Source organism: Felis catus, chromosome A1 (assembly GCF_018350175.1).
Source record: "Felis catus isolate Fca126 chromosome A1, F.catus_Fca126_mat1.0, whole genome shotgun sequence".
Taxonomy (NCBI): Eukaryota; Metazoa; Chordata; class Mammalia; order Carnivora; family Felidae; genus Felis; species Felis catus.
In genome coordinates, this window is record NC_058368.1 from 143852134 (window position 1) to 143877309 (window position 25176).

Here is a 25176-nt window from a genome sequence, read left to right on the forward strand (position 1 = left end):
CACTGTATTTAATAGGCATAACTGGCTAATAGTTACTAAATCATAATGTAAAGAAATGTGAGAGGTGCCTGGGTGCCTCAGTTGATTAAGCATCCGACTTCTGCTTAGGTCACCATCTTGCAGTTCATGAGTTCGAGCCCCACGTCAGGCTCTGTGCTGACAGCTCAGAGCCTGGAGCCTGCTTCAGATTCTGTGTCTCCCCCTCTCTCTCTCTCTCTCTCTCTCTCTCCCCTCCCCCATTCGTGTTCGTTCTCTCTCTCTCAAAAGTAAATAAAAACATTAAAAAAAAAAGAAATGTGACAATATTCAGGTACATGCTTTCTGAATGTTTCAAATTACAATCTATGAGTGCTGCCGATACCCATGGGAGAGAAGAAAATTACCTGTGCAAAAATGGAGGAAAAAATAGTGTCTAATCTGGGAATATTCTGAGATTTTCAGGATTTCTTAAAAATTTTGAAAGCCTACATCATAATAAAGATTTCTATCATATTACCATCAGTGGTACTTTTTACTTAACACGGAATCTCCTATCTGTCTGTCTGTCTATCTATCTATCTATCTACTTTAAGTAAATTCTACGCTCAACATGGGACTTGAACTGATGGCCCTGAGATAGAGAATTGCAGGCTCTACTGACTGAGCCAGCCAGGCACGCCCAGAACTTCAATTTTAAATATCCAAGTTAGATCTGATTGCCAATAAGAAACATAAACATAAATTAACAGTCTAAAAATCATCTTACACACATGTACATTCTAATTATTTGAAGTCAGACTAGAATTATTACTGGTACCCACATTTGAAACAGTAAAAATAACTGTGTATGCTGTGGTTTAAGGAATCTTTATTCTTAGGCCAACAAAAAATAAAATTTCCCAGGCACCCCAATAAAATGTTTTTAATTGACCAAAATACTAACTTTTCTATTTAAGTAGTACCACCTGAAATTAAAAATAAGTTTTTTTCTGTTTTTAAGTGATACTTGCCATTTAAAAGAAAAATTCTGTAACCAAAAACCTCATTAAATTAAAACCAAAAACTAATAGTCATAAAAGAAAGTGTTGGGGCACCTGGGTGGCTCAGCTGAGTGAGCATCCAATTCTTGATTTCGGCTCAGGTCACGATCTCACAGTTCCTGGGAAAAGCCCCTGGGCTTTGCGCTGAAAACACTAAACCAGCTTGGGATTCTCTCTCTCCCTCTCTCTCTGCCCCTCCCCTGCTGAAGTGTAATACACACATACATATATAAGAAAGTCTTAAAGAAACTAGATTTAGGGGCGCCTGGGTGGCTCAGTCAGTTGGGAGGCCGACTTCAGCCGAGTTCATGATCTCATGGTTCACGGATTCGAGCCCCGTGTCTGTGCTGACAGCTCAGAGCCTGGAGCCTCCTCTGGATTCTGCGTCTCCTTCTCTCTCTACCCCTCCCCTCTCTCTCAAAAATCAATAAACATTAAAAAAAATTTTTTTAAGTAGAGTCAAGATAGAGCTATTAAAAAAACTGAAGCCAGGATAGACTACAATTAATATAAGACCTACGACTGTATCATTTTGCACCAAAAGTAGCCATAAAGACAAGACTCACACAGTATGTGTATATAAAACTTTCAAAATTATCTTTGCATTTTTTCTACATTTAAAAAAGGAAAACAACTTCAATTTCCTAAAGACAGTATATTTATTTAACCTTATTTATACAAGACAAAATGTACCCTCCCACACATTTATATATAATTATGTGTATATATGTGTGTATATATTTATATCCACATTTATATACCACAAAAGTGAAACAGATGATGAAATAAAATGAGCTCAGAAATCAAAAGATGGAATGGTCTTTTGGTCTTTTACTGGCAAGTTTCAGGTGCTCATTATTATAACAATTTATAATATAATAGGACTCTTATAGTTCTTCAGTAATCATTTCAACTACTCTGTAATAACAGCTAACCCTTATGGAGCACCTATTACATGCCAGGAACACACACACACACACACACACACACACACACACATACACACACACTCTCTCTCTCTCTCTCTCTCTCTCTCTCTCTCTCTTTGAATTCTTTAAAAACAATCCTATAAAATAAGAATCTTATTTAATTACCTTGTTAAAATAATAATTAAAATCCTTATTTTAAAGACAAGGTATCTAGGCAGAGAGAGGTAAATAACTTTCTACAAGTTACTGAAGGGGCAGAACCAGGCTATAAAGCCAGGCGGTCCGACTCCAAAGTTCACACATGTTTTGTTGTCTCTAAAAATAAACATTATTTAAGATGAGCGATTCGAAGTCACACAGCCAGCATATGATAGAGGCAAGTCAAATCCTGTCTCCTGCTTCCCATTCCCATGTTCTTCCCAGTCTCTCTGACAGAGAGATGACCACCACTTAAAGAAAATTAATTAATAACCAATTAAAAAAAAAATAAGCAAAACACAAAAGTTCTTCGAAAACACAGATTAGGCCCAAAAGCAAACTCAACAGCCCATCTTTGTTTCCGTCTTTCCTACACAGCAGAAGACTCAGAAGAAGGAATTTTCATTTTCACATCCCATATTAAGGACTTTATTTAGAGAAAAATCTAGATATCTCTATTTCGATTTATTGCATCTTTGACATTCTAAACAACAGCTCAGTAGAGACATATTCCTTCCTCCGCAATGAAAATATTAATATCACACACACCTGCTCCCTAAGAGGCCAGCTGGCTTACCTACTTCTACAGGTTTGCTGGAGAGAGCTGAGAAAGTGAGATAGGTCACATAGCAGCTTATGAGCCCCGACTGCAGTAGCCCGGAATGCGGCTGTCCTAGAAAGTGAAAGTGATAGATTTCAATGCGCATTTTACATTTCAACAATAAATAAGCCAAAAAAAAAAAAAAAAAAAAAAAGCTGCCCACTGCTAAATGATATTCTTCAAACTGAGACCCCCCATCGTTAAAGGAAAGAAGAGGTATAACATGTTTTCCAAATAACATTAAAAAGATTGATTAGGCCAAACCTAACTCCCACGTTCTGCCGAGTTCTCTACCTACCATCACGTTATTTTAATAATAACTACAACTGTACTTAAACGCTCTGCCTAGTCTTCCTGAGGTTCATTAACACTAGCTCTTAAATCTTAAGATCTCAGAAGAAAATTCACCATCATTATTTGTGAGACCACATAGCTTAGTGAGGTAAATGATAGAGATAGCACAGTGGAAAAAAGCTCAATCTGTTAACAGACAAAAAAAAACTTGTGGGGACAGCAGTTCAGGTCAGAGAGGAAGGCACTGCGGCTCGGCATTCATTGAGGAAGGGCTTTAATATGTTATAATATTTAAACTAATCTAAGTGTTTTTATCATTCAGAATAACCAAGGTATGATAAAAGGAATTTATCAAATTTTGGTGAAATTTTCTATCACCTGTCTACATGAAAAAATTTATTTCATCCAGCCTTCCCTCTGATTAAATGTGTTTTGAGTTGTAGTTATTAAGAGTTATAGACTCTTTTATAATGTTGCTCTTTGGCACGAGAGTAAGACTCACCTTAGCAACTAATGACATTAAACCAAATATTTCAAAATATTACAACTACTTTAAAAGGTAGGATTTAACCCAAACAGTATTTTAATCTGAACGCTAATATGTTTTAGGGAATTCTTAACTGATCAGTTAAAGGGACTGGGAGATTAGTACTCTCAATTTCAATAATGTACTTGAAATTGTCAGTGCCAGAAAACCTTTAAATTATCCAATGCTAGTTCATTTTTTTTTTTTCCCTTAAAGTTTATTTATTTAAGTTATCTCTATACCCAATGTGGGATTTGAACTTGCGACCTGGAGATCATTCTTCCAGTAGGGACTAAACCATCCAGGTACATCAGTACTAGTTAACTTATTAAATCACCATTTTAGAAATGATTTGAAGAGCTATAAATTATTGGCCACATTGCCCTTTTCCTATCTAGAAACCTGAATGTCATTTGGTTTTCTACAAGGAAATTAGGCCATGGACACTTCTTTCTATAACCAAAGATGGCAGTCTGGCTCAGGACATCAGAAGTTGTTTATAAAAGACAACTCGAGTCTGTACTTTCTAAAGCACTTCCAAAATCCCATTATTTCTTCCCTTTGCCTTTGTGGATTGTTTGTTTGTTCGTTTTTAAGTAAGCTCTATGCTCAACATGGGGCTTGAACTCATCAACAGGAGATTAAGAGTTACATGCTCAACTGACTGACCCAGCCAGGCACCCCTCTTCCATTTGCCTTTGAAACAACCTTAGGTCACGTCAGGTTTACAGATTTCTGTTGGCTTTACTGAGAAAGGACTTGGATCTGAGGAAGGTTAGCTCGTGGGCCAGCTGCTGGCTCAGCCAGATCAAATTTCCTGCTTCTTGACTCCTAGACCACATGGTCCCTGATTTTTGGTCCATCGGCCTTGAGTGAAAGATGAGCCCAGAAAGCACTCCTTCCTCAGCCTTCTCATTCAAGTTTTACACAGGGATTATAGGGAAGAACCTAATATACAATCAGGGCATCTTCCATTTAAATGCTCCTTGTGGTACATTCATTAATAATGGTTAATAGCTGGGGCGCCTGGGTGGCTCAGTTGGTTGGGCGTCTGACTTCAACTCAAGTCATGATCTCACGGTTTGTGGGTTCGAGCCCCACATCGGGCTCTATGCTGACAGCTCAGAGCCTGGAGCCTGCTTCGGATCGTGTGCCTCCCTCTCTCTCTGCCCCTCCCCTGCTCACGCTCTCTGTCTCTCTCAAAAATAAACAAACATTAAAAAAAATAATAATGGTAATAGCTATCTTATTTATTGCCTTTACTACATTGAGATCTTTCTTGACAAGAAGCATGCCAACTATCCCATTCAGCCCAAGTGAAGACTTCAATCCCACCCTTCCTACTGCTGACCCATCCATGATAAATTATGGACTGGCCAGAATTTAAAAACAAAACAAAACAAACAAAAACACCGGGTTTGGTCGAAGACACACAAAAAATATATAAATCAGGAGGGATGGAAAAAACTTGTGCTTACGATTTTGGACACAAGGCGAGATGGCTACCACTGAAATAAGCAGACACAGGCCTCCGTTCAGCCCCAGGAGAATTTTGTTTTCCAGGCAGCCGTCCTTCTGGGTGTAAAACACTGCCATCAAAATCAAGCCTCCGGTGGCGATGGAGTACATGACGAGTGTCACCAGGGCCAGAGCGGCATACCACAGCTTGTTGGTAGCTGTGCCGGCAGTCCTGTTTCTCCAGAAGTGGTAAGAGGGAGGGGAGAGAAGACAAGGTGATGAGGCCCCTGTTCTCTGACCGTCTCTCAGGCGGTAACTAATGCTATCAGCCCCCAGGCCGCTATCACCCCAGTTGTCCGGAAGACTATCATTTTATCAACAGTTAGTCTCAATCAAAGCTAGAAGGTACAGGTAAACATCTCAAAACAATTTTGGTTCAGGCTTAGAATTTTTCCTAAACACTACAACATTCCGTTTTTAAATATGTATTCATCAACTAAAATGTACTTGCACAGACTTGACTCTAACCTCCCCATTCTTTTTTTTTTTAATTTACTGTGAGAGAGAGAGGAGGGAGAGAGTGCACACACACACATACACATGCGTGCAAGCAGGGAAGGGGCTGAGAGAGGGAGAGAATTCCAAGTGTGGAGCCTAATGCAGGGCTTAAACACACAAACCATGAGATCACAGCCTGAGCTGAAGTTGGAAACTTAACCAACTGAGCCACCCAGGTGCTCCGTAACCTCCCCATTCTGAAAAGGAATCGCCCTGGGATAGGTTTCGGCAGTATTAAAAAGTAGCTCTTGGGGCGCCTGGGTGGCTCAGTCGGTTGAGCATCCGACTTCGGCTCAGGTCATGAACTCACAGTCCATGAGTTCCAGCCCCGCGTCAGGCTCTGTGCTGATGGCTCTGAGCCTGGAGCCTGTTTCAGATTCTGTGTCTCCCTCTCTCTCTGACCCTCCCCCATTCATGCTCTGTCTCTCTCTGTCTCAAAAATAAATAAACGTTAAAAAAAATTTTTTTTTAAATAAAAAAAAAGTAGCTCTTAGTTAAGTTCTCTTTGTGGTTTCCCTCTCAACACAGAGCCTGGAGGGGCTGCTGTAGCAGCTTCTGCTAATGTCCATCTTCTCTTTAGGGAGAGACAAACTCCACTCAAAGACTGGATGACCTCGGCCCTTTCATCCCTCTGCTGCAAAGGTGGGTCTGTAGTGGTACTGCTTCTCCAAAGCGATGCCACATAGGATTAAAAGAGAGCTGAGGCGCCTGGGTGGCGCAGTCGGTTAAGCGTCCGACTTCAGCCAGGTCACGATCTCGCGGTCCGTGAGTTCGAGCCCCGTGTCAGGCTCTGGGCTGATGGCTCAGAGCCTGGAAGCTTGTTTCCAATTCTGTGTCTCCCTCTCTCTCTGCCCCTCCCCCGTTCATGCTCTGTCTCTCTCTGTCCCAAAAATAAATAAATGTTGAAAAAAAAATTTTTTTTTAAATAAAAAAATAAAAGAGAGTTGGTTTTTTTTTTTTTTTTTTTAAAGTTTACTTATTTTGAGAGGGGGTTTATTTATTTTGGGAGGGGCAGAGAGAGGGAGAGGGAGAATCCCAGGCAGGTTCTGCACTGTCAGCATAGAGCCTGACGAGGGGCTCATATTCATGAGATCATGAGAGCATGACCTGAGCTGAAGTCGGACGCTCAACTGACTGAGCCACCCAGATGCTCCAAGGGAGAGTCTGAAAAGAATGAAATCAGATAGGAAAGGAGTAAAAAACTGTAATGGGATTTACAATAAAAACCCTTAAAGAAGAGATTAATTTTCTCTCTAGTTTATGTAAATATTAATAAAGGGATAAGAGAAATGAGCGGTGGTTTAACAATCTATAGACATCGTTGAGGACAATAACAAAACAAGAGTTCAAAACCGCTCAATCAAGACGATAGAACCATAGGGAGCACGGGTGAATCACTGTCATTTGCCTTATGATTAAACTGCCACACTGTAACCACATTCTCACAAACCTTCACAGAGAAAGCAACTTGCTTAATGTTTTCACAGAACTGGAAAGTATTCAGGCAACTCAGCTAAAATGTTTTAATGATGAAAAAGTTACTGCAGCCAGAGACAAATAGGGAGGGAAGACCAAAATCATAATGACCATCATATTCCTGAAACCACGCCAGTGACCACAGAATTAGTCTAACATAAAAGGCACACGAAGGAAATAATAGAGTAAGACTCAAGAAGGGGTGGGGGGGAGTGGATGTAGAAGCCAAATGGTAATCGATGACAGGAACAGAATGCAATGTATAGAGAAAGGCAAACACTGCTGACCAGTGGGTGGGTGGGGTGCAACTGTGCCTTTGCTGGTCTTTTGGGCTGTCGCTAGCATATGAAGACTTTCTTATAGTCAATATAGGTCTACATTCCCAAAGTTAAATTCCCAACCCTAACCTCTCCCTTCAATTTTAGACTCACATTATCCAACTGTTCAGCGCAGGGGGCGGGGGAAGGGGCCTGGTCCAAACTGACTTCCCAAATGCGCATCTCTACCCCCTAATCCTGCTTTTCTTCATCTTCCCAAACTCAGAAGATGGCAGTTCCATTCCTTCCTTTTGGGAAGGGAAACTTTTTTTAAAAAAGAAAAGAACTCGTGACTACAGTCTTTTCCCCTCCCCCCACCCAACCCCACCTCCTCATCACCATCAGCAAAGTCCATGAGTTCCAATTTTGGAATAGACTAGAATCTGACTGCTGCTACCATCATCTGAGCTACAGCCATCTCTCACCTGGATTATCTTCCACGGGCCTCCTTACTTGCACCTCTGACACCCCCTAACCTTTCCTGGAATTAAAATACACTTTGTATCACGTTCCTCTGGTTTCAAACCCCACTAATGCCCTTCCTACCTCACACAAATGCCCCAGAAGCCCGACAGCATCTGGCCAAATGGCATCTCCTACCTCACCTCTGGTGCCCATCCCTCACCACAGGGGTGCAGCACAGTGGGCCCCCATTTGCCCCCAAACAAGCCGGGCATGGGCCCGGCACAGTCCTGCCTCAGCCTCCACACTTCCTTCTGTTTGCAGTGGTCTCCCTCACACCTGATCATGAAGCCTTTCCCTGCCCTGCTCTCCTCAACCCCCACACCCGGCTTTCTTTTTCTCCGGTCTTTTCCCATTGAACCTGTTACTTATTTACTTGATCATAAATTGGTTATCTGTCCATGCCTCCTGCCCTCCCCAACAGGAGAAGGTAAGCTTCATAGAGCAGGACATCACTGTGTTCACTGCTCTTCTCCTGCTATTGAGTGCCTGGCAAACAGGTGCCTACTGAATACTAGTGTAAGAAATGTCAGCTGTTAAAAAATAACTTTGTGGGGGTGCCTGGGTGGCTCAGTTGGTTGAGCGTCCGACTTCAGCTCAGGTCATGATCTCAAGGTTTGTGAGTTTGAGCCCTGTGTCTGACTCTGTGCTAACAGCTCAGAGCCTGGAGCCTGCTTCAGATTCTGTGTCTCCCTCCCTCTCTGCCCCCCCCCCCCCCCCCCCCACTTGTACTCTCTTTCTCTGTCTCTCTCTGCCTCTCTCTCAGGAACAAACAAGCATTAAAAAAATAATAACTTTGTGCAGCAGTGTTTTAGGAGAATGGCTGCTATTCCTGCTGCTCCAGATTCATGACATCCTCCTTGATGACCTTTTGTTTTGCAGATAACCCAAGTGCCATGACTTACTTATCTTTATACTCTCAGTGCCTACCACATTGTCTGGGACACAGTTAGTACTCCCCAAAACTGTGAATAAATGCTAAATGAGAAGAAGTGCTTCAAAGGAGATTAGAAAAAGACTAGACAACGGGGCAGAGTGCACCAACCCAGCAGTACGCTGGCACCAGGCTGGGCTCGGGTTCTGGAGTAACTAACACCTAGCCACAGCAGAAATGACAAATCTAGCACGTTTAGAAAATGGGTCTTTGTTAGAAACACCTAAATGTACCTTCTACTTTTTGCTATTTCAATTTTGATATAGAAGTGTCACTTCAAATCACAATATCTGAGGTCGAAAGGAAAAAGAAAATTAAACATCTAGCGTGACCATGTTATTTTGCAGGTGTGAAAACAGCGGTCAGAGAGGCCAAGTAATATGCCCAAAGGGAAACAGCGATCTAGAGGAGCAGAGGGACAGACACCTGCAGTCTCCTGGTTTCCGGACCCATGGCCTCCGTCCTACTGCCTTTGGGATCTTCTTCTCAAGATATTTCTTGAAAAGAGGAAACAGGGGCACTTGGGTGGTTCAGTCGGTTAAGTGGCCAACTCTCAATTTCAGCTCAGGTCATGATCTCCTAGTTTGTGAGATCAAGCCCCACATGGGGCTCTGCACTGACAGTCGGGAGGGAGCCTACTTGGGATTGTCTCTCTCCTCTCACTCTCCCTCTCTCTCTCTAAAATAAATAAGTAAACTTAAAAAGAGAGAGAGAGAGAGAGAGAGAGAGAAAACAGAGAGGAAAAGGGAAGAAAAAGCAGTTTGGTTGTTCCATGAAAAGTGATGTATTATATTTTCTAGACTATCCTTGTAAGCAATAGTGTCTGTTAAAAAACAAACCTAGTAAATTAGATTAATTTATCTGAAAATACATTATTAGTGAGCTGCCTAGCTTAATCCTAATTTTAGGCAGACAAATCAACTATGAATATGCTGACATTAAGGGATTTTGTTGGGATACTGGCCTCAATGTGTAGACAATAGCAACATCATCGGTTGCAAAGCGCATAAGTTGTTCTTACTGAGTGGTTTCTGGAAGGTTTTTACGGCAGCCAAACTCTTCCAAAATGCCTGTTAAAACTTAGCATGAATAATTAGTCCCAGAAAATGGCTTCAGAACTGAGCAAAACATTCAAGTCAGAGTAAAGAAGCTCAAATATTGTCAAGAGAACATACTGCTTACTGGGTAAATCAGGCACCCAGTATCAAAAACGGTATTCTTGGGGCGCCTGGGTGGCGCAGTCGGTTAAGCATCCGACTTCAGCCAGGTCACGATCTCGTGGTCCGTGAGTTTGAGCCCCGCGTCAGGCTCTGGGCTGATGGCTCGGAGCCTGGAGCCTGTTTCCGATTCTGTGTCTCCCTCTCTCTCTGCCCCTCCCCCGTTCATGCTCTGTCTCTCTCTGTCCCAAAAATAAATAAACGTTGAAAAAAAAAAAACTAAAAAAAAAAAAACAAAAAACGGTATTCTTCCACCATGAAGTTCCCTATTTTGACCTATATGTGTAAGAATTTTAGGAAACATTTAGAATGATTTTATATTAGACAAAATAAATTTCTGTAGTATCACTTATGTGACTCCTCTATGTGCTGTAAATATTTTAGAAACTGACTATTAAGTATTTGGGTATTTAGTATTCACTAAATTATAAAATGATAACACTAGCCTTTCACTCAGGCATCTCTTGATTTGATCTCTAAAGAAACAAAACCAAACCCAATGAAACACTAACTACCACCAAGCTGAGGAATATAATCAGAATGAAAAGTTATTTTGAGGGAATCTGGACCGTATATTTTGTTTTGTCCATGAGAAAAAATAAATTTCATGTTCATACATTATTTTCTGATTTCTTTTTTCCAAAACAGTTTAAAATAACATGATGCGAATAAAAATGACAGAACAACAAGAAGTCTTCCTAGGCACAATAGATAGTTATTCTCATTTGTTATTTTATAAGGAAGCTAAGCAAACAAGAGCAGCAAAGTGCCCTGCCTGGGGGCACAAAGGGAGTCAGCCTGGCCTTTAGCACTCAAGGGGCTGACACTTACCTAGTTGCCATTTCCTGAACTGTGTGGCTCAGCGAGAAATAAAACTAGCTATTAATAATTTGGCATTTCCTACTTATCCTAGGATGTGAATTCCATGCTCAAGGTGCTTAGAAAGAATCTACATTTTTAAATTCAGGATGGCTTTCTAAGGTAGCACAACAGATCTTTATAATCTTAGGCAGATTGAGAAAGAACCAAAAAAAAATTTTTTTTAAGTGTATTTATTTACTTTGAGAGAGACAGAGACAGCACGAGTGGGGGAGAGGGAGGGGGAGAAGGAGTCAATCCCAAGCAGGCTCCGCACTGTTGGTGCAGAGCCTGATGGGGTTCAAACTCATGAAAGATCATGACCTGAGCTGAAACCAAGAGTCAGACTGACTGACCCACCCAGGTGCCCCCAAAGTACTTTTTTCTAAATCTCCTGAGGATGGAGGCATAAGATAAAACCTGCCCAAGTTTTCAGGCACCTAGCGTCACAACCGGGGAGCCAGGGCCAAGAGGTGCCAGCAATGGATGTGAGTGTGGCTAAGTCACAACAGCAGCTGACTCAGAGCCCAAATGAGAGAACAGAGGGAAAAGCCAACAAGTGAAAAAGAAATAACATGGAAGAAGGAAAGGAAGAAAGGAGAGGAAAACCGGTAGAGGAGAGGAATGAAGGGAAAGTGCGCCAACCTGTTTCTCGCACGAGCAGGCTGCCCCCACCCCTGCCAACACAGCTCGGGGTAGACCCTCTATCAACACCGTACTGCAGGCAGTTTCCCCGAGCAACGACTGAGTTCACTTGGAAACCTTCCCAAAATGCACATACCAGTTCTTGTTCCATTTATGTGCAAACTCCACGAGCAGGATGAGCTGGATGCCTATAAAGATGAAGCCCCCGACGGCTCCCACGTAGCGCCAGGCTGCAAAAGAAGACCATCCAAAAGGAGGTGAGGGGATCACTCCAAGTGCTGAGCTTAAAGGAGAATAATGACTACAGTTTATCTTTACTACATTCTTACTGTACCTGCAACACATTTAATTTCCACGCAACCGTATAAGATGGGTGCTATCGTTACACGCGCTTTACAGATGAGAAAAATTGAGAGTCTATGCAAATCGACAAAGTCCCACAACCACAGGGCTCAGTCAGTTAAGTGTCCGACTTCGGCTCAGGTCATGATCTCACAGTTTGTGGGTGTAAGCCCCGCATGGGGCTCTGTGCTGACAGCTCAGAGCCTGGAGGCTGCTTCGGATTCTGTGTCTCCCTCTCTCTCTCTGCCCCTCCCTAGCTCACACTCTGTCTCTTTCTGTCTCTCAAAAGAGAAATAAAACGTTTAAAAAAAAAAAAAAATGTCCCAAGGCCAGTAAAGGACGTAGCTGGGATGTGAACACAAAGCAGTGTCTGTGGCTCTTGAGCATCTAAGCTGAACCTACACACTGTAACTGACAGCTACCCTAAAAGACGCAGCTATTCACAAAATCAACAACGACCCACGATTTGTAAGTAAAAACACATCTTAAGAAGAAAAAAGGCAGTGAGCCACCAGAGATTAGTAGGGAAATGAGGGTCAGACTGGGGGCCATGGACTCAGATCCACTCCTCACTCTGCTACAAGGAAGCTCTAACCTTCCGTGCCATGTCTCTAGGTTACAGGTTGTCTATGAAAATGGCTGAACTGCAGTTGTCTATAAAAAGAACTGTTGGCCCCATCCCATTCTAAATCTATCTTTCTAACACATAAAAGTACATCTGTGGGGAACAGAAAACTAGTTAACAGCATTTTAGGGAAAAATAAGACTTGGAGAGGACCTCCTTCAGGAGTGCATGCAGCTAGTTATGCCCCTAAAAACTAGCCAGACCCTAGTGACCATTTGAGGGGCCATAGGCTGTTCCTTAGGGACTGACAGACACAGTGTGAATGTTTTTACTACCTTAATTAGGAAAATGAATTCGTCTGGGTTAAACAATGTTTTGAATCTCCCTAGTTTTCATGTAGAAGGGCCCCTGTTTCAGCTATGATTAACGGTTCCAAATTAAATTAAGTTTGGGAAATTCTAGGAATAAGAAATGTAATCCAATATTATATACAGTTTCACATAGGTAAGTTTAGAAATAAGGCTGGATGATGCCTTTCTTATCTCATTATAGCTGCAGCTGATTTAAAACTCAGTAGCCTCGTGTTCCGCGTAGGCAGATTTCCGGGCAGTGCTCAGAAAGAACAAGGCGTCCCAGAACCCCTTCAGTGATGGTGTCATGCTGACATGCTAAACTGGTTTTCAGACAGACTTGCAGGGCCCCATTTTCCCTTCAGGCCAATCACGTTAAAATTATCAATTGAATTCTCCAGGCTGTAGAGTAACACCTGGCCAGAAAGGGAGGGAATAGGGGAAAGATCTAGATGGAGAAAGAGGAGTGAACAGGAAGGGATAGGGAGTGGGGAAGGTGGATACAGTGTGAGCAGGTAAGGCAGGAATTTTTTTTTTTTATTAAACCACAAGAAAATCACTAATTCGAAATATCAAAGGCACCCCGGACTACACTTTTGAACAATTTTACAAAATGGGTAAGAACAAAATAAATAGGTACCCCAAATACCCCATTTGTACCATTCAGAAAGGTCTCCTGATCTGGAATGAAGAAAGCTCCTGAGCACATGGCCCCCAACAGCAGAAGTTTAAAGAACCAAAAGCTGGAAAGAAAAAAAAAAAAAAAAGAGGAAATGTATTTAAATGATATTCATGGAAGGACAAAAGACCTTTTATAAGGTAAGCATGTCAGGGGGCACCTGGGTGGCTCAGTCGGTTAGGCGTCCGACTTCGGCTCAGGTCATGATCTCATGGTTCATGGGTTCGAGCCCCGCATCGGGCTCTGTGCTGACAGCTCAGGCCTGGAGCCTGCTTCGGATTCTGTGTCCCTCACTCTCTGCCCCTCCCCCAGTCATGCTCTGTCTCTCTCTCTCAAAAAAAAAAAAAAAAGAGAGAGAGAGAAGGTAAGCATGTCAGTCCATGTTTCTACCATTGGTACTGTTCCTTCCAAATCGAGAGGAAGTAATTAAGTGACTGGAGACTGCCTTGTCCCATAATTAAGACCAATTCAGCAGAGCCGCTGATTGCGCAAAACACCACTTTGTTGCAGGGGGGTGGAAATGACCTAGGGGTAGGTCTTAGTACTAGAAATAAAAACGCCTATCTCTGCTGCATCTCTCACTGTGATACTGGCGTGACCAATAGGATTCTAATTCTTGGGCCACTGAGGGGTGACAAATCCCCCCTTCCCGAAAACGAGTGTCAACAATTTCAACTACAGGAAGAGCAGTCAGATGGTCGGATTAGAAGAGGTCAAGGAACACTATTCTGAATATCAGGAAAGGGGAAACTAGGGGCGCCTGGGTGGCTCAGTCGGTTAAGCGTCTGATTCCTCATTTTGGCTCAGGTCGTGATCGGATTGATGCTTTGTGAGTTAGAGCCCCGCACACTGACAGTGCCAAGCCTGCTTGGGATTCACTCCCTCTCTCTCTACCCCTCCCCTGCTCACACTCCCTCTCTCTCAAAATAAATAACTATTCAAAATAAAAAGGGAGAAACCAACCCCCCAAGACTGAAGACTCACCCGTTGTGAATATGCGCTCTACAACCTTTGCTGCTGTTGATTTTCAAGGTCAGAAGGCAGAAGATGAAGAAGAAACAGGCCATTCCAAAACAGACTCTATACACGGCAGAATACCCCACTAGTTTCTCACAGGTGTCACCAGCTTTAATGCCTTTACAAATATCTTCGTAAAAAGGAATCTGAGGAAAAAACAGAAAAAAGTCATCTGTTAAAACTGGGTAAAGAGAGGGGTCCCTGGCTGGCTCAGGTGGAAGAGATTTGACTCTTGATCTTGGGACTGTGGGTTTGAGCCCCATGTTGAATGCAGAGATTACTTTATAAACAAACTTCTAAAAAATAATAATAATAAAGTTGGGTAAAGAGGGGCTGTCATGAAGTGTTCCCTGAGCCTGCAAATCAAAGTCCAATGTGGAAATGTACTTTGGGCATAGAGAAACAAACAATTTTCTCTGAATCATTTTTTTTTAATTTTTTAATGTTTTTATTTATTTTTAAAAAAAGTTTTTTTTTCAACGTTTATTTATTTTTTTGGGGACAGACAGAGACAGAGCATGAACAGGGGAGGGGCAGAGAGAGAGGGAGACACAGAATCGGAAACAGGCTCCAGGCTCCGAGCCATCAGCCCAGAGCCCGACGCAGGGCTCGAACTCCCGGACCGCAAGATCGTGACCTGGCTGAAGTCGGACGCTTAACCGACTGCGCCACCCAGGCGCCCCTTTTTATTTATTTTTGAGACAGAGACAGCATGAGCAGGGCAGGGGCAGACAGAGAGGGAGACACAGAATCCGAAGCAGGCTCCAGGCTCTGAGCTGTCAGTACAGAGCCCGACTCAGGGCTCGAACCCACGGACTGTGAGATCATGGACTGAGCTGAAGCTGGATGCTGAACCGACTGAGCCACCCAGGCACCCCTCTCTGAATCATTTTTAAAGACACAATGCTCATAGCATACCACTTCACCTTTACTTATCCTAATGAATTTTGAAATCTAGCATCAGAATTTTTAAAAATTATACTTGTCATTTTTCTTGAAAAGCATAAACATACAGAATAAAAGTGAGAAACTTCCTTCACTCCTGACCCAGAATGTCACTCCTCTCCTCAAGAGAGTTAACAATTTGGTGGGTATTTTTATTAGTTCAGGTGTGTGTGTCCTCATCCCCATACTTAGTCACAATACACACACACACACACACACACACACACACACACACACACACACACATATGGTACCATGTATATAGTATATACAAAAAAACAGCTTTATTAAATAAAAGATTATATGTATTGTTCTGTGATGTTTCTTTCCAACTAACAGTAAGCCGTGGAGATCTTTCCCTATTAATTATACATAAAATCCCAACCCACTTCTTAACCACTATTTAATATTTTATAGTAAGAATTCTAGATCAAAATTGGTAAGCTTCCCACACTGAACTTGTTAGGGACAATTTTTTGTTTCCTGCTATATGTTTTCTTGCTATTACAAATGCTGACTCAATAAACATTGCTATGCCTCCTCATTGCACACATGCCATTATTTATACAGGAAAGACTCCTGACCTAGAAATGGAATCAAGTTTTAGTTTCAAGAGTTAGAGTCAAACCACACTTCAAAGACTGTAGCAATTCATGTCTCATCAGTAATACCTGAGACTGCTCACATTTCCAACCTGAACCTGCAATTTAAAGATAAAGTAAAGGTTCATAACAAATGGCCCCAAGATATGCCACTTTGGTGTGAGAATTACACTGATCTGAAAACAATCAAGTTCCAGAAGACTCAAAAAACTTTGGCCTTCCTTGCTAATTGCCTAAAAAAAAATTAGATGGGGGCAGGGGAGAATTTAATAGAGGACTTGTTCCAGGAAGAGAGCTACCACCATAGACCAGTACAGCATAGTGCACCTGGGTGGCTCAGTCAGTTAAGCATCTGACTTCACGTCATGATCTCACCCACCATTCGTTGAGTTTGAGCCTTGCTTCAGGTGTGCCCTGCTTCTCTCCTTGAAAGAAAGAAAGAAAGAAAGAAAGAAAGAAAGAAAGAAAGAAAGAAAGAAAGAAAGAAAGAAAGAAAGAAAGAAAGAAAGAAATGGAAGAAAGAAAGAAATGGAAGAAAGAGAGAGAGAGAGAGAGAGAGAGAGAGAGAGAGAGAGGAAGGAAGGAAGGAAGGAAGGAAGGAAGGAAGGAAGGAAGGAAGGAAGGAAGGAAGGAAGGAAACGAACAAACTACAGCATACTATGAACTAGGTAGTAGACAAGGAGGAATTCAGCAAGGTCTGTTTATGAAAATTCCTCTGTCCCTTGCTTCCATATGGCCCAGCAAATTTGTTTACCAAACATTTACCCTTTATTTTCCAGTAAATTGCCTTCCTTCCCATCGGAGTCTCGAACTCTCAAGCCCCTTCCCCCTTCTCCTAAGTTCAGGATGACATATATACCTCATTTTGTCTATCTTTGGAATCTCATGTTTATGAGATTATGTGGATTCTGTGAAAGTATGAAATTAAGTTTGATTTCCCCTATTAATCTGTCTTGTATCAATTTAATTTTTAGACCAGCCAGGAAATTCTTGAAGGGTGAGGAAAAATTTTCCTCCCCCAAAATAAAAAATACTATCTTGTTTCAATGTCCTCATTATGAGTAGTGTTCACATCTTTTGCTAAAGTTATGGCTATCTGCATTTTTCTCTCTGAATTGGCTATTAATTGAGCTTTTTTTTTTTGATCTGTTGACACTGTTATTTACGAGTCTTAATCTTCTGATAAATGTTGGCAATGGTTTCTTCTAGTCCAACTAGAAGGTTTCAATGTAAAACCTATATGCATTACCAGAATGATTAAAATCTTCCATAATAGGGGCGGGCGCCTGGGTGGCTCAGTTGGTTGAGCGCCCAACTTCAGCTCAGGTCATGATCTCATGATTTGTGAGTTAGAGCCCCACATCAGGCTCTGTGCTGACAGCTCAGAGCCTAGAGCCTGCTTCGGATTCTATCTCCTTCCCTCTCTGCCCCTTCCCACTTGTGCTCTGTCTCTCTGTCTCTCAAAAATAAACAAAATAAAAAAAAAATTTTAATCTTCCATAATAAAAACAAGCAGTATATTTCTAACTAATGTTGGAAAATAAAGATTTAGTCAATGGTTATTAAAAAAAAAAAAAAAAGAAAAGAAACTTTGCTTCTTATTAACATCAAAGTGGAACATTCTTCAGAACAAAACAATAAGCTGAAAATCACATTGTAACTGTTATTCACAAGACAAAAAAATATCGCAGAGGGAAAAAAAATGACAAAGCTGGAAGTAAAATTGAAGCATGACAAGCTAGTTTTTTCTTCAGAAAAGATTTTTTTAAGCTTATTTATTTTGAGAGAGAGAGAGAGAGAGAGAGAGAGAGAGAGAGAGAGAGGAGTAGCAAAGCGAGAGATAGAGAGCAAGAATTCCAAACGCGGGGCTTGAACTCACAAACTGCAAGATCATGACCTGAGCCGAAACCAAGAGCTGGATGCTCAACCAACTGAGCCACCCAGATGCCCCTCTCCAGAAATTATCTTAAAGGCTACTCAGATTTCCATCAGCAAAAGGAAAACTAAATTTAATTGGAGTTCATTTTCCTGAACGAAGATTCCCTCCACTCAGAAAATGTCTGCAGTCATTATAATACCTGAATCTGAAACATGTTTTTCCAAAATAGCATGTTTTTTCAAGTAAATGCCTTGGGCAAAAATGCATTGTTGCTGAGAACCAATTAGTATATAGGTCCTTGTCTCTGAAGAGACAGATACACAAGATTTCATAAAGAAATGTCAAATATTTTGTAGTCAGAAAGTTTCTACAACCGCAATTTTCTTTTTTTTAGATCAGTTCAAGATGTAAAAAAATAGAGACACTACTGTATTTTTTAACAGGCTACAAAACAAAGAAGCATGTGTAGGATTACCAGATAAAATACAAAGTGTATAGTTAAATTTAAATTTTGCACAATGACAGATTTTTTTAGTCTCAGTACATCTGCAGGAGTGCTGACAGTACGGACTCCATCTTTGGCCCTCCTGCTAGTTTGTGTTCACTTGATGACCTCTCTTGGGGCTGGGTGTTCAGGGTGCCCTGGAGATTAATATACTTAGAAATGCCTGCCAAGCCCAGATGGAGGCTGGGGGAGGCTTGTTTGGGCCCCATGAATCAGTTAGATAGAACATGGTCTTCCCTCTTCCTGAGGCACAGGTGGTGCCAAAATATCTAATTAAAGGTTAGCTGTCAATTAGGTACGTGTGAACCCTCTGACCTCATTACAGTGCTCTCACGCATGTCCCCTCCCTCTGTAAAATCCAAACTAAGGCCCAGACTTTGCAGAGAATAACTGCACTTGCCGCGGATCCTTCTCTGCCAGATCCACCCCCCACATCCCTCACCCCCACACTCAGTAAGTTACCCTAAATAAAACTCTGTATAAATTGTAGCGAGTTGCCTGCTTCGTTTTCCAGTCTCAAAGTTGCTTTCTCAGTTTGGGAGAAATAATTTACTTTCTCCTCTACCTTCTAACAATGCTCCATACAATATTTGGGACATACTTATGCTAAAAAAAAAAGCATTGCTTGTCATAAAATAAAGCTCAAAAGAAGTCAGGCTCTCTCTGGAAAGGGCCAGGTGTACTCCATGCTAGAAAGATGAAAAGATGACTGGTTTCAGTAGGTGGGTAAGGTGGAAGGCCCTGGTTCAAAAGTCCAGGTAACAGATGAAGAAGGTAAGCCACTGGTAGGGAGACTAGAAATTCTGTAGGTAAAAGTCCTAACTGGTAGGACTATATGAATGACAAGAATGAAGTGAAGGAGGGGGTGGTGGGTACTGTTTGGGGTGGTGGGGGAATGAGGTTGGCATAGGACAAACAAGGGAACTAGAACAGATCAGGCGTTTGTTTTAACATACAGGGTTGGAGGCACCCTGGGGCATCCCAGTGAAAATGTCTAGTCTGGAAATTGCTTTAGGACAGGAATTCGGACTAGGCCCAAGGGCACAGGAAGCACTCCCATGCAGGTAATAAGAGAAGTCAGCAAGTGCTTTCCGAAGGAGTCTCAATTTTTAGCTTGTGTTTTACCATAAGTGAGCAAACTCACAGGGTTAAAAATCGTCAAATAGTCAACATCCAAAAACCAAATGATCCAATTAAAAAATGGGCAGAAGACATGAACAGACATTTGTCCAAAGTTGACATCCAGATGGCCAACAGACACATAAAAAGATGCTCATCATGACTTACCATCAGGGAAATACAAATCAAAACTACAATAAGATATCACCTCACACCTGTCAGAATGGCTACAGTCAACAACACAAGACACAAAAGGGGTTGGTGAGGATGTGGACAAAGGGGAACCTCACTCACTGTTGGTGGGAATGCAAACTGGTGCACCGCTTTGCAAAACAGTGTGGAGGTTCCTCAAAAACTTAAAAATAAAACTACCCTATGGTCCAGCAAATGCACTACTGGGTATTTACCTAAAGAACAGAAGAACACCAATTCAAAGGGATACATGTACCTCTATGTTTATAGCAGCATTATTTACAACAGCCAAATTATGGAAGCAGCCCAAGTGTCCATCGAAAGATGAATGGAAAGGGGCGCCTGGGTGGCTCAGTCGGTTAAGCGGCCGACTTCGGCTCAGGTCATGATCTCACGGTCCGTGAGTTCGAGCCCCGCGTCGGGCTCTGTGCTGACAGCTCAGAGCCTGGAGCCTGTTTCAGATTCTGTGTCTCCCTCTCTCTGACCCTCCCCCGTTCATGCTCTGTCTCTCTCTGTTTCAAAAATAAATAAACGTTAAAAAAAATTTTTTTTTTAAAGAAAGATGAATGGAAAAAGAAGATGTGGTGTTCATACACACATACAGTAGAATATTATTCATGCGTTAAAAAGAATGAAATCCTGCTATTTGCAATGACATGGATAGAGCTATACAGTACAATGCTAAGCAAAATAAGTCAGAGAAAGACAAATACCATATCATTTCACTCCTATGTGGAATTTCAGAAACAAAACAATGAGCAAAGGGGGGAAAAGGAGAGAGACAAACCAAGAAACAGACTCTTAATTATAGGGAACAAATTGATGGTTACCAGAGGGGAGGGGGGTGGGGGGATAGGTGATAGGGATTAAGAAGTGCACTTGTCTTAAAATGAGCACCGGGTGATGTATGGAATTGATTCATTATATTGTACACCTGAAACTAATATATTAACACTGCACCTTAACTAACCGGAATTAAGATAAAAGCTTAATTTAAAGAATGTTTTTAATTTATTTATTTTGAGAGAGCGAGAGAGACTGAGCACGCACACAAGTGGGAAAGGGGCAGAGACAGAGACAGAGAATCCCAAGCAGGCTCTGCACTGTCAGCACAGAGTCCAACGCAGTACTCGGTCTCACAAACTGTGAGATCATGACCTGAGCTGAGAACAAGAGTCCAATGCTTAACCAACTGAGCCACCCAGACACCCCGTTAGGCTGTTTTGCTTATACAGAACTTATTGCTCTACAATACTCATCCACGTCTCCCTCCTTCCCTTCTCTCTTCCACTCAGTCAGCAAAACTAATTTCTGACATTCCCCCCTCAACTATGACACAAGCATGTCAGTACCCCTTTCATCTACACCAGCCCATCTTTTAACTTCAGGCGCTTCTCTGCCTAACTCCCCACAAATCCACTTCTCTCCTCTCCTCCCCAAACCCATTTCAAGGAGAACACTAATGCCAGGAGGCCTAAACTTCCACTCTAACCACCCCACCCCCCCCACCCCCCCACCCCCCGCTTATTTACTCCCAGAGGCTCTCAGGCTCATCAAAAGGTGGGTATGTGTTTCATCCAAAATAAAAGTAGCCAAACTACCCACTGCTCCAAGTACTAAGACCTGCTTTATGCTCTGTGGGTGACTTAGTCAGTTAGTCCTCAGTAAGTGGTGAATATTTTTAGGCAAAGAACCTCTACGTTGAACAAGCTGGCAGGATTCACGAAGGGGGAATTTGCTCTGGTTCAATATTTGCTCTTCCAAGTTCCATCCCAGTTTTAAAAAAAGAAAACACACATCATCCACAGGCTCCACACTGTGGGGTGAAGGCAATGGGCTGGCTCAGGGTGTTGCCTCCTTAAGTCGGGCCCTGGGCATCCAAGGACACTACATCTATGTTGGTTCTGCAGGGACCTGTGGGCAAAGGGTTTCCTTTCAATCCTCAAGGCAGCCAAACTCAAAGCCATAAAATTATCAGAAAAAATAAACAAGGACTCAGTGGACTTCCAACCCCAACTCCCCTACTAACTTGAGCAAATTACACACCCTCTCTGAGCTTCAATTTCCGTATCTGTACAATGAAATAAAATTGCCATCTACCTTATGAAGTTGTCCTGAGAATTAAATCAGTCAGTCCTTGTAAAGTGATTGCCACAGTTCCTAATCCATAATAGCTATTAACTAAACTTCCTGGGGTGCCTGGCTGGCTCAGTCTCAGAGCATGAGCCTCTTAATCTCAGGGTCAAGAGTTCAAGCCCCACACTGGCCACGGAGCCTACTTAAAAAATTAAATAAATAAACTGCCTTAAATTCTAAAGTACTATCTACTTTATAAAAAGAACTTTTGGAGGAGGGGTGCCTGGGTAGCTCAGTCAGTTGAGTGTCCAACTCTTGATTTTGACTCAGGTCATGATCTCACAGTTCCTGGGATCGAGCCCACGTCGGGCTCTGTGCCGACAGCTTGGAGCCTGACTGGGATTTTCTCTTTCTCTGCCCTTCTTCTGCTCGCGCCCTTTCTCACACACACGAAATAAATAAACATTAAAAAGGGGGAGGGTGCCTGGGTGCCTCAGTCAGTTAAGCATCCAACTCTTGATTTCAGCTCAGGTCATGATCTCACAGTTCATGAGATAGAGTCCCACATTGGGCTCTGCACTTACAGTGTGGAGCCTGCTTGGGATTCTCCCTCTCTCTCTCTCTGCCCCTCCCCTTACCCTGCACACATGCTTTCTTGATCTTTCTCCCAAAATAATTAAATTAACATTTTAAAGAGAGAGAGAGAGAGAGAGAGAGAGAGAGAGAGAGAGAGAGAAAGAAAGAAAGAAAGGGAGGGAGGGAGGGAGGGAGGGAGGAGGGAGGAGGAAGGGAGGGAGGGAGGAAGAAAGATCTTTCCAGAGAGGGAATCAGCACATTACATGAACAACTGACGGGTTGCTGCATTCTGACTTAAACACAGTGGGGAATAAGCATCTTAGAAATCAGGAGATGCTCTACTCACTTTACCAAAGGATTGGTGTTGCAAGATACAGGCTAACTTCCAATAAGATGACTCCTGCCCTGGTATATTTATATAAGAACTGAGTTCTCTGTTTTTCAGAGACCTAGCCACTGGTCAAAGAAAATATATCTGAACTCCCAAATCAGGGAAGATATTTTCAAAACACCAACACAAGTATGAAGCTCAAAGACATGGAAGCTAGAAGGAAATCCACACAATTTTTCCTATACAGGAGAGATGCCAGCTACGCCCCTCAAACAACTTCAGTCTCAGAGGAGTAAGTATCAAGAACCCACAGAAGAGCCATGGAAAGGCCTACACACAGGTCTGGTTGGCCCAAGGCCCAGATGCTACAAACTTAGAAAAAGAGTATGGACTTTGGGAGGGTTCTTACAGAAGCAGAGAGGAGGAAGATGAGAGGTGTGTCCTCCTAATATGAAAGTGTTGTTTGGGAGAGAGGAGAAAATGGCATATTAGTAAAGCTAAAGATTCTTACATTATATAAAATTTCCAGGGCATTTCCATTTAAAATTCCCATATAAAAGCTGCAAGGAAAGCTTTGGGCGGGTTGGCATGAGTAACAGCACGAAAGCCAGAAGAACCGGCTCTGCAAGTTCTGTTTAGTATCTCTTGACGATGAATTTCATAACCAGAGCCTCTTTCTGTCTGCCTCTCCTCTTCCTGGTATTCCACTTATCTTCAAACTTTCTAAGGCAATTTGTTTTTCTCTGTGGAATAATGTCAGGTCCGTATCAGTGATGTCTATCTGTCACCCGCCAACAGACAGGAGCTGTGAAATGGGGAACACTGAAGTCAGCTTCCATCCTCCCGTAGACCACCTCTGGGCTCATTCCTTGATAAGTGATTATCTCTGAGGCCATTTTCGTGACGGGGTACAGGTTTTTATTTTCATTTTTTTTATTTTAGAAAGAGCGCACACGCATGAGAAGGGGAGAGTGGCAGAGTGAGGGAGAGAAAGAATCCCAAGCAGGCTCCACGATCAGCACAGAGCCCAATGCAGGGCTCAATCCCACGAACGGAACCGTGAGATCATGACCTAAGTAAGCCCAAACCAAGAGTCAGGTGCTCAATGGACTGAGCCACCCAAGCGCCCCCTGGGGGTAGGGGTGGGACTATTTAAAATCAGTACCAACAACCAACACTCACTTCTCTTTGGGGTGGGTTTCTAAATATTTTTAAGATGCAAGTCTCCATTTGTCATTGTTAAAAACCACAGGAGGAACGAAACTTCCACAGTCTAGTTTTATCTGACCCTGCCACCTCTGAAATCAGGAACTCAATGCCTCCAACAGTAACTCTGCAGAATCACAGAGGCATGATACAGAGCTGGCACTAGCACTCACAGCTCCTCCACCTCAAGCATTTCATCAGGATCGGCACAGCCCCAAATATGATTAGACAGAAAACAACTCTGTTCAAACTGTCAACAAAAAGCTTTCAACAGAAACAAAACAACTCCCCGAGGACTGACTAATTATGATGGAATGAAAGGATCTTCCACGGGAGAACAGGGATCAACTAATGCCAGTGTCTAGAAGAGAATTAGGTAACATCGAAGGTAGAACGTACAAACTACACCACACCAGTAACAGAAGTAAGAGTTAATCCCAGTGAAAGCTTTTATAGCTCTGCATTCAGAAGGCAACAGCATCGGGGAATGGGGGCCATGGAATGGATAGGTCCCATTTGCTGATTTGATGTAAGCCTACAGATTAAGGCAGAGGAACTCAGGTACAGGAATCCTGGTTTCTAGCTTGAGAGCTGATCTGATGGCAGACCAGTGGTGGGGCAATAATTCACTTAAAAAACAGATTGCATTGGAGGTGTCTGTATCAATGGGAAGCATAAGCCGGTGACTAAGCAAGGTGCGGTGCTCCAGGAAGATAGCTGGACTAGAGATAAAGATTTGGTAGACCAGCAGAAGTGGTAAAAGAGGCAATCATAGGTAAACTCACAGGGAGAGGAATGCGGTGAAGGAGGGGAGGGGGGACAGGGGTGGACACAGCCCCAAATGCTGGGGAATGCAAATATTCAGGGGCTGGGAAGAAGGAAAAAACTGAAAAACTACAAACTGAAGAAGAGAAGTGGAAGGAGAGGCATTCAAGAAGCAGAATGTGGACCGTCTGGGTGGCTCATTCTCTTTGGCATCTGACTTCAGCTCAGGTCAGCACAGAGTCCATTCAGATCCCTCTGTCCCTCCCCAACTCACTCTCTCAAAAATGAAAACAAACATTTAAAAAAAAAAAAAAAAAAGGAAGCAGAGTGTGGTCAGCAGTGTCAAATAATGCCAATGTGAGGGGACTGAGAAGTAACATTGGGTCTGGCAGCCAAGAGTCATTTGGGACATTGAATCAAAATATTCTCTAGAGCCAGTGGGAGCAGAAGCCGAACTACAGATGGTTGAGGAGATAGCCCAGGTCTGGGTATGGGTCAGGAAGCGAACCCAGCAGGTCTTTTGCCCATACTTCCA

The 25176-nt window shown here is 42.5% G+C and overlaps 1 protein-coding gene across 1 annotated transcript in view; it reads right to left on the reverse strand.

The window, feature by feature from the left end:
* SERINC5 (serine incorporator 5) overlaps positions 1-25176 on the reverse strand; it is a 103651-nt gene that overhangs the window by 19769 nt on the left and 58706 nt on the right. The window contains exons 3-7 of the mRNA XM_011284262.4: positions 14413-14591; positions 13410-13492; positions 11629-11722; positions 5046-5257; positions 2724-2819 (exon numbers count right to left, since the gene is read on the reverse strand). Of these exons, the coding sequence (XP_011282564.1) occupies positions 2724-2819; positions 5046-5257; positions 11629-11722; positions 13410-13492; positions 14413-14591 (664 nt within the window). The remainder of the gene's footprint in view (positions 1-2723; positions 2820-5045; positions 5258-11628; positions 11723-13409; positions 13493-14412; positions 14592-25176) is intronic.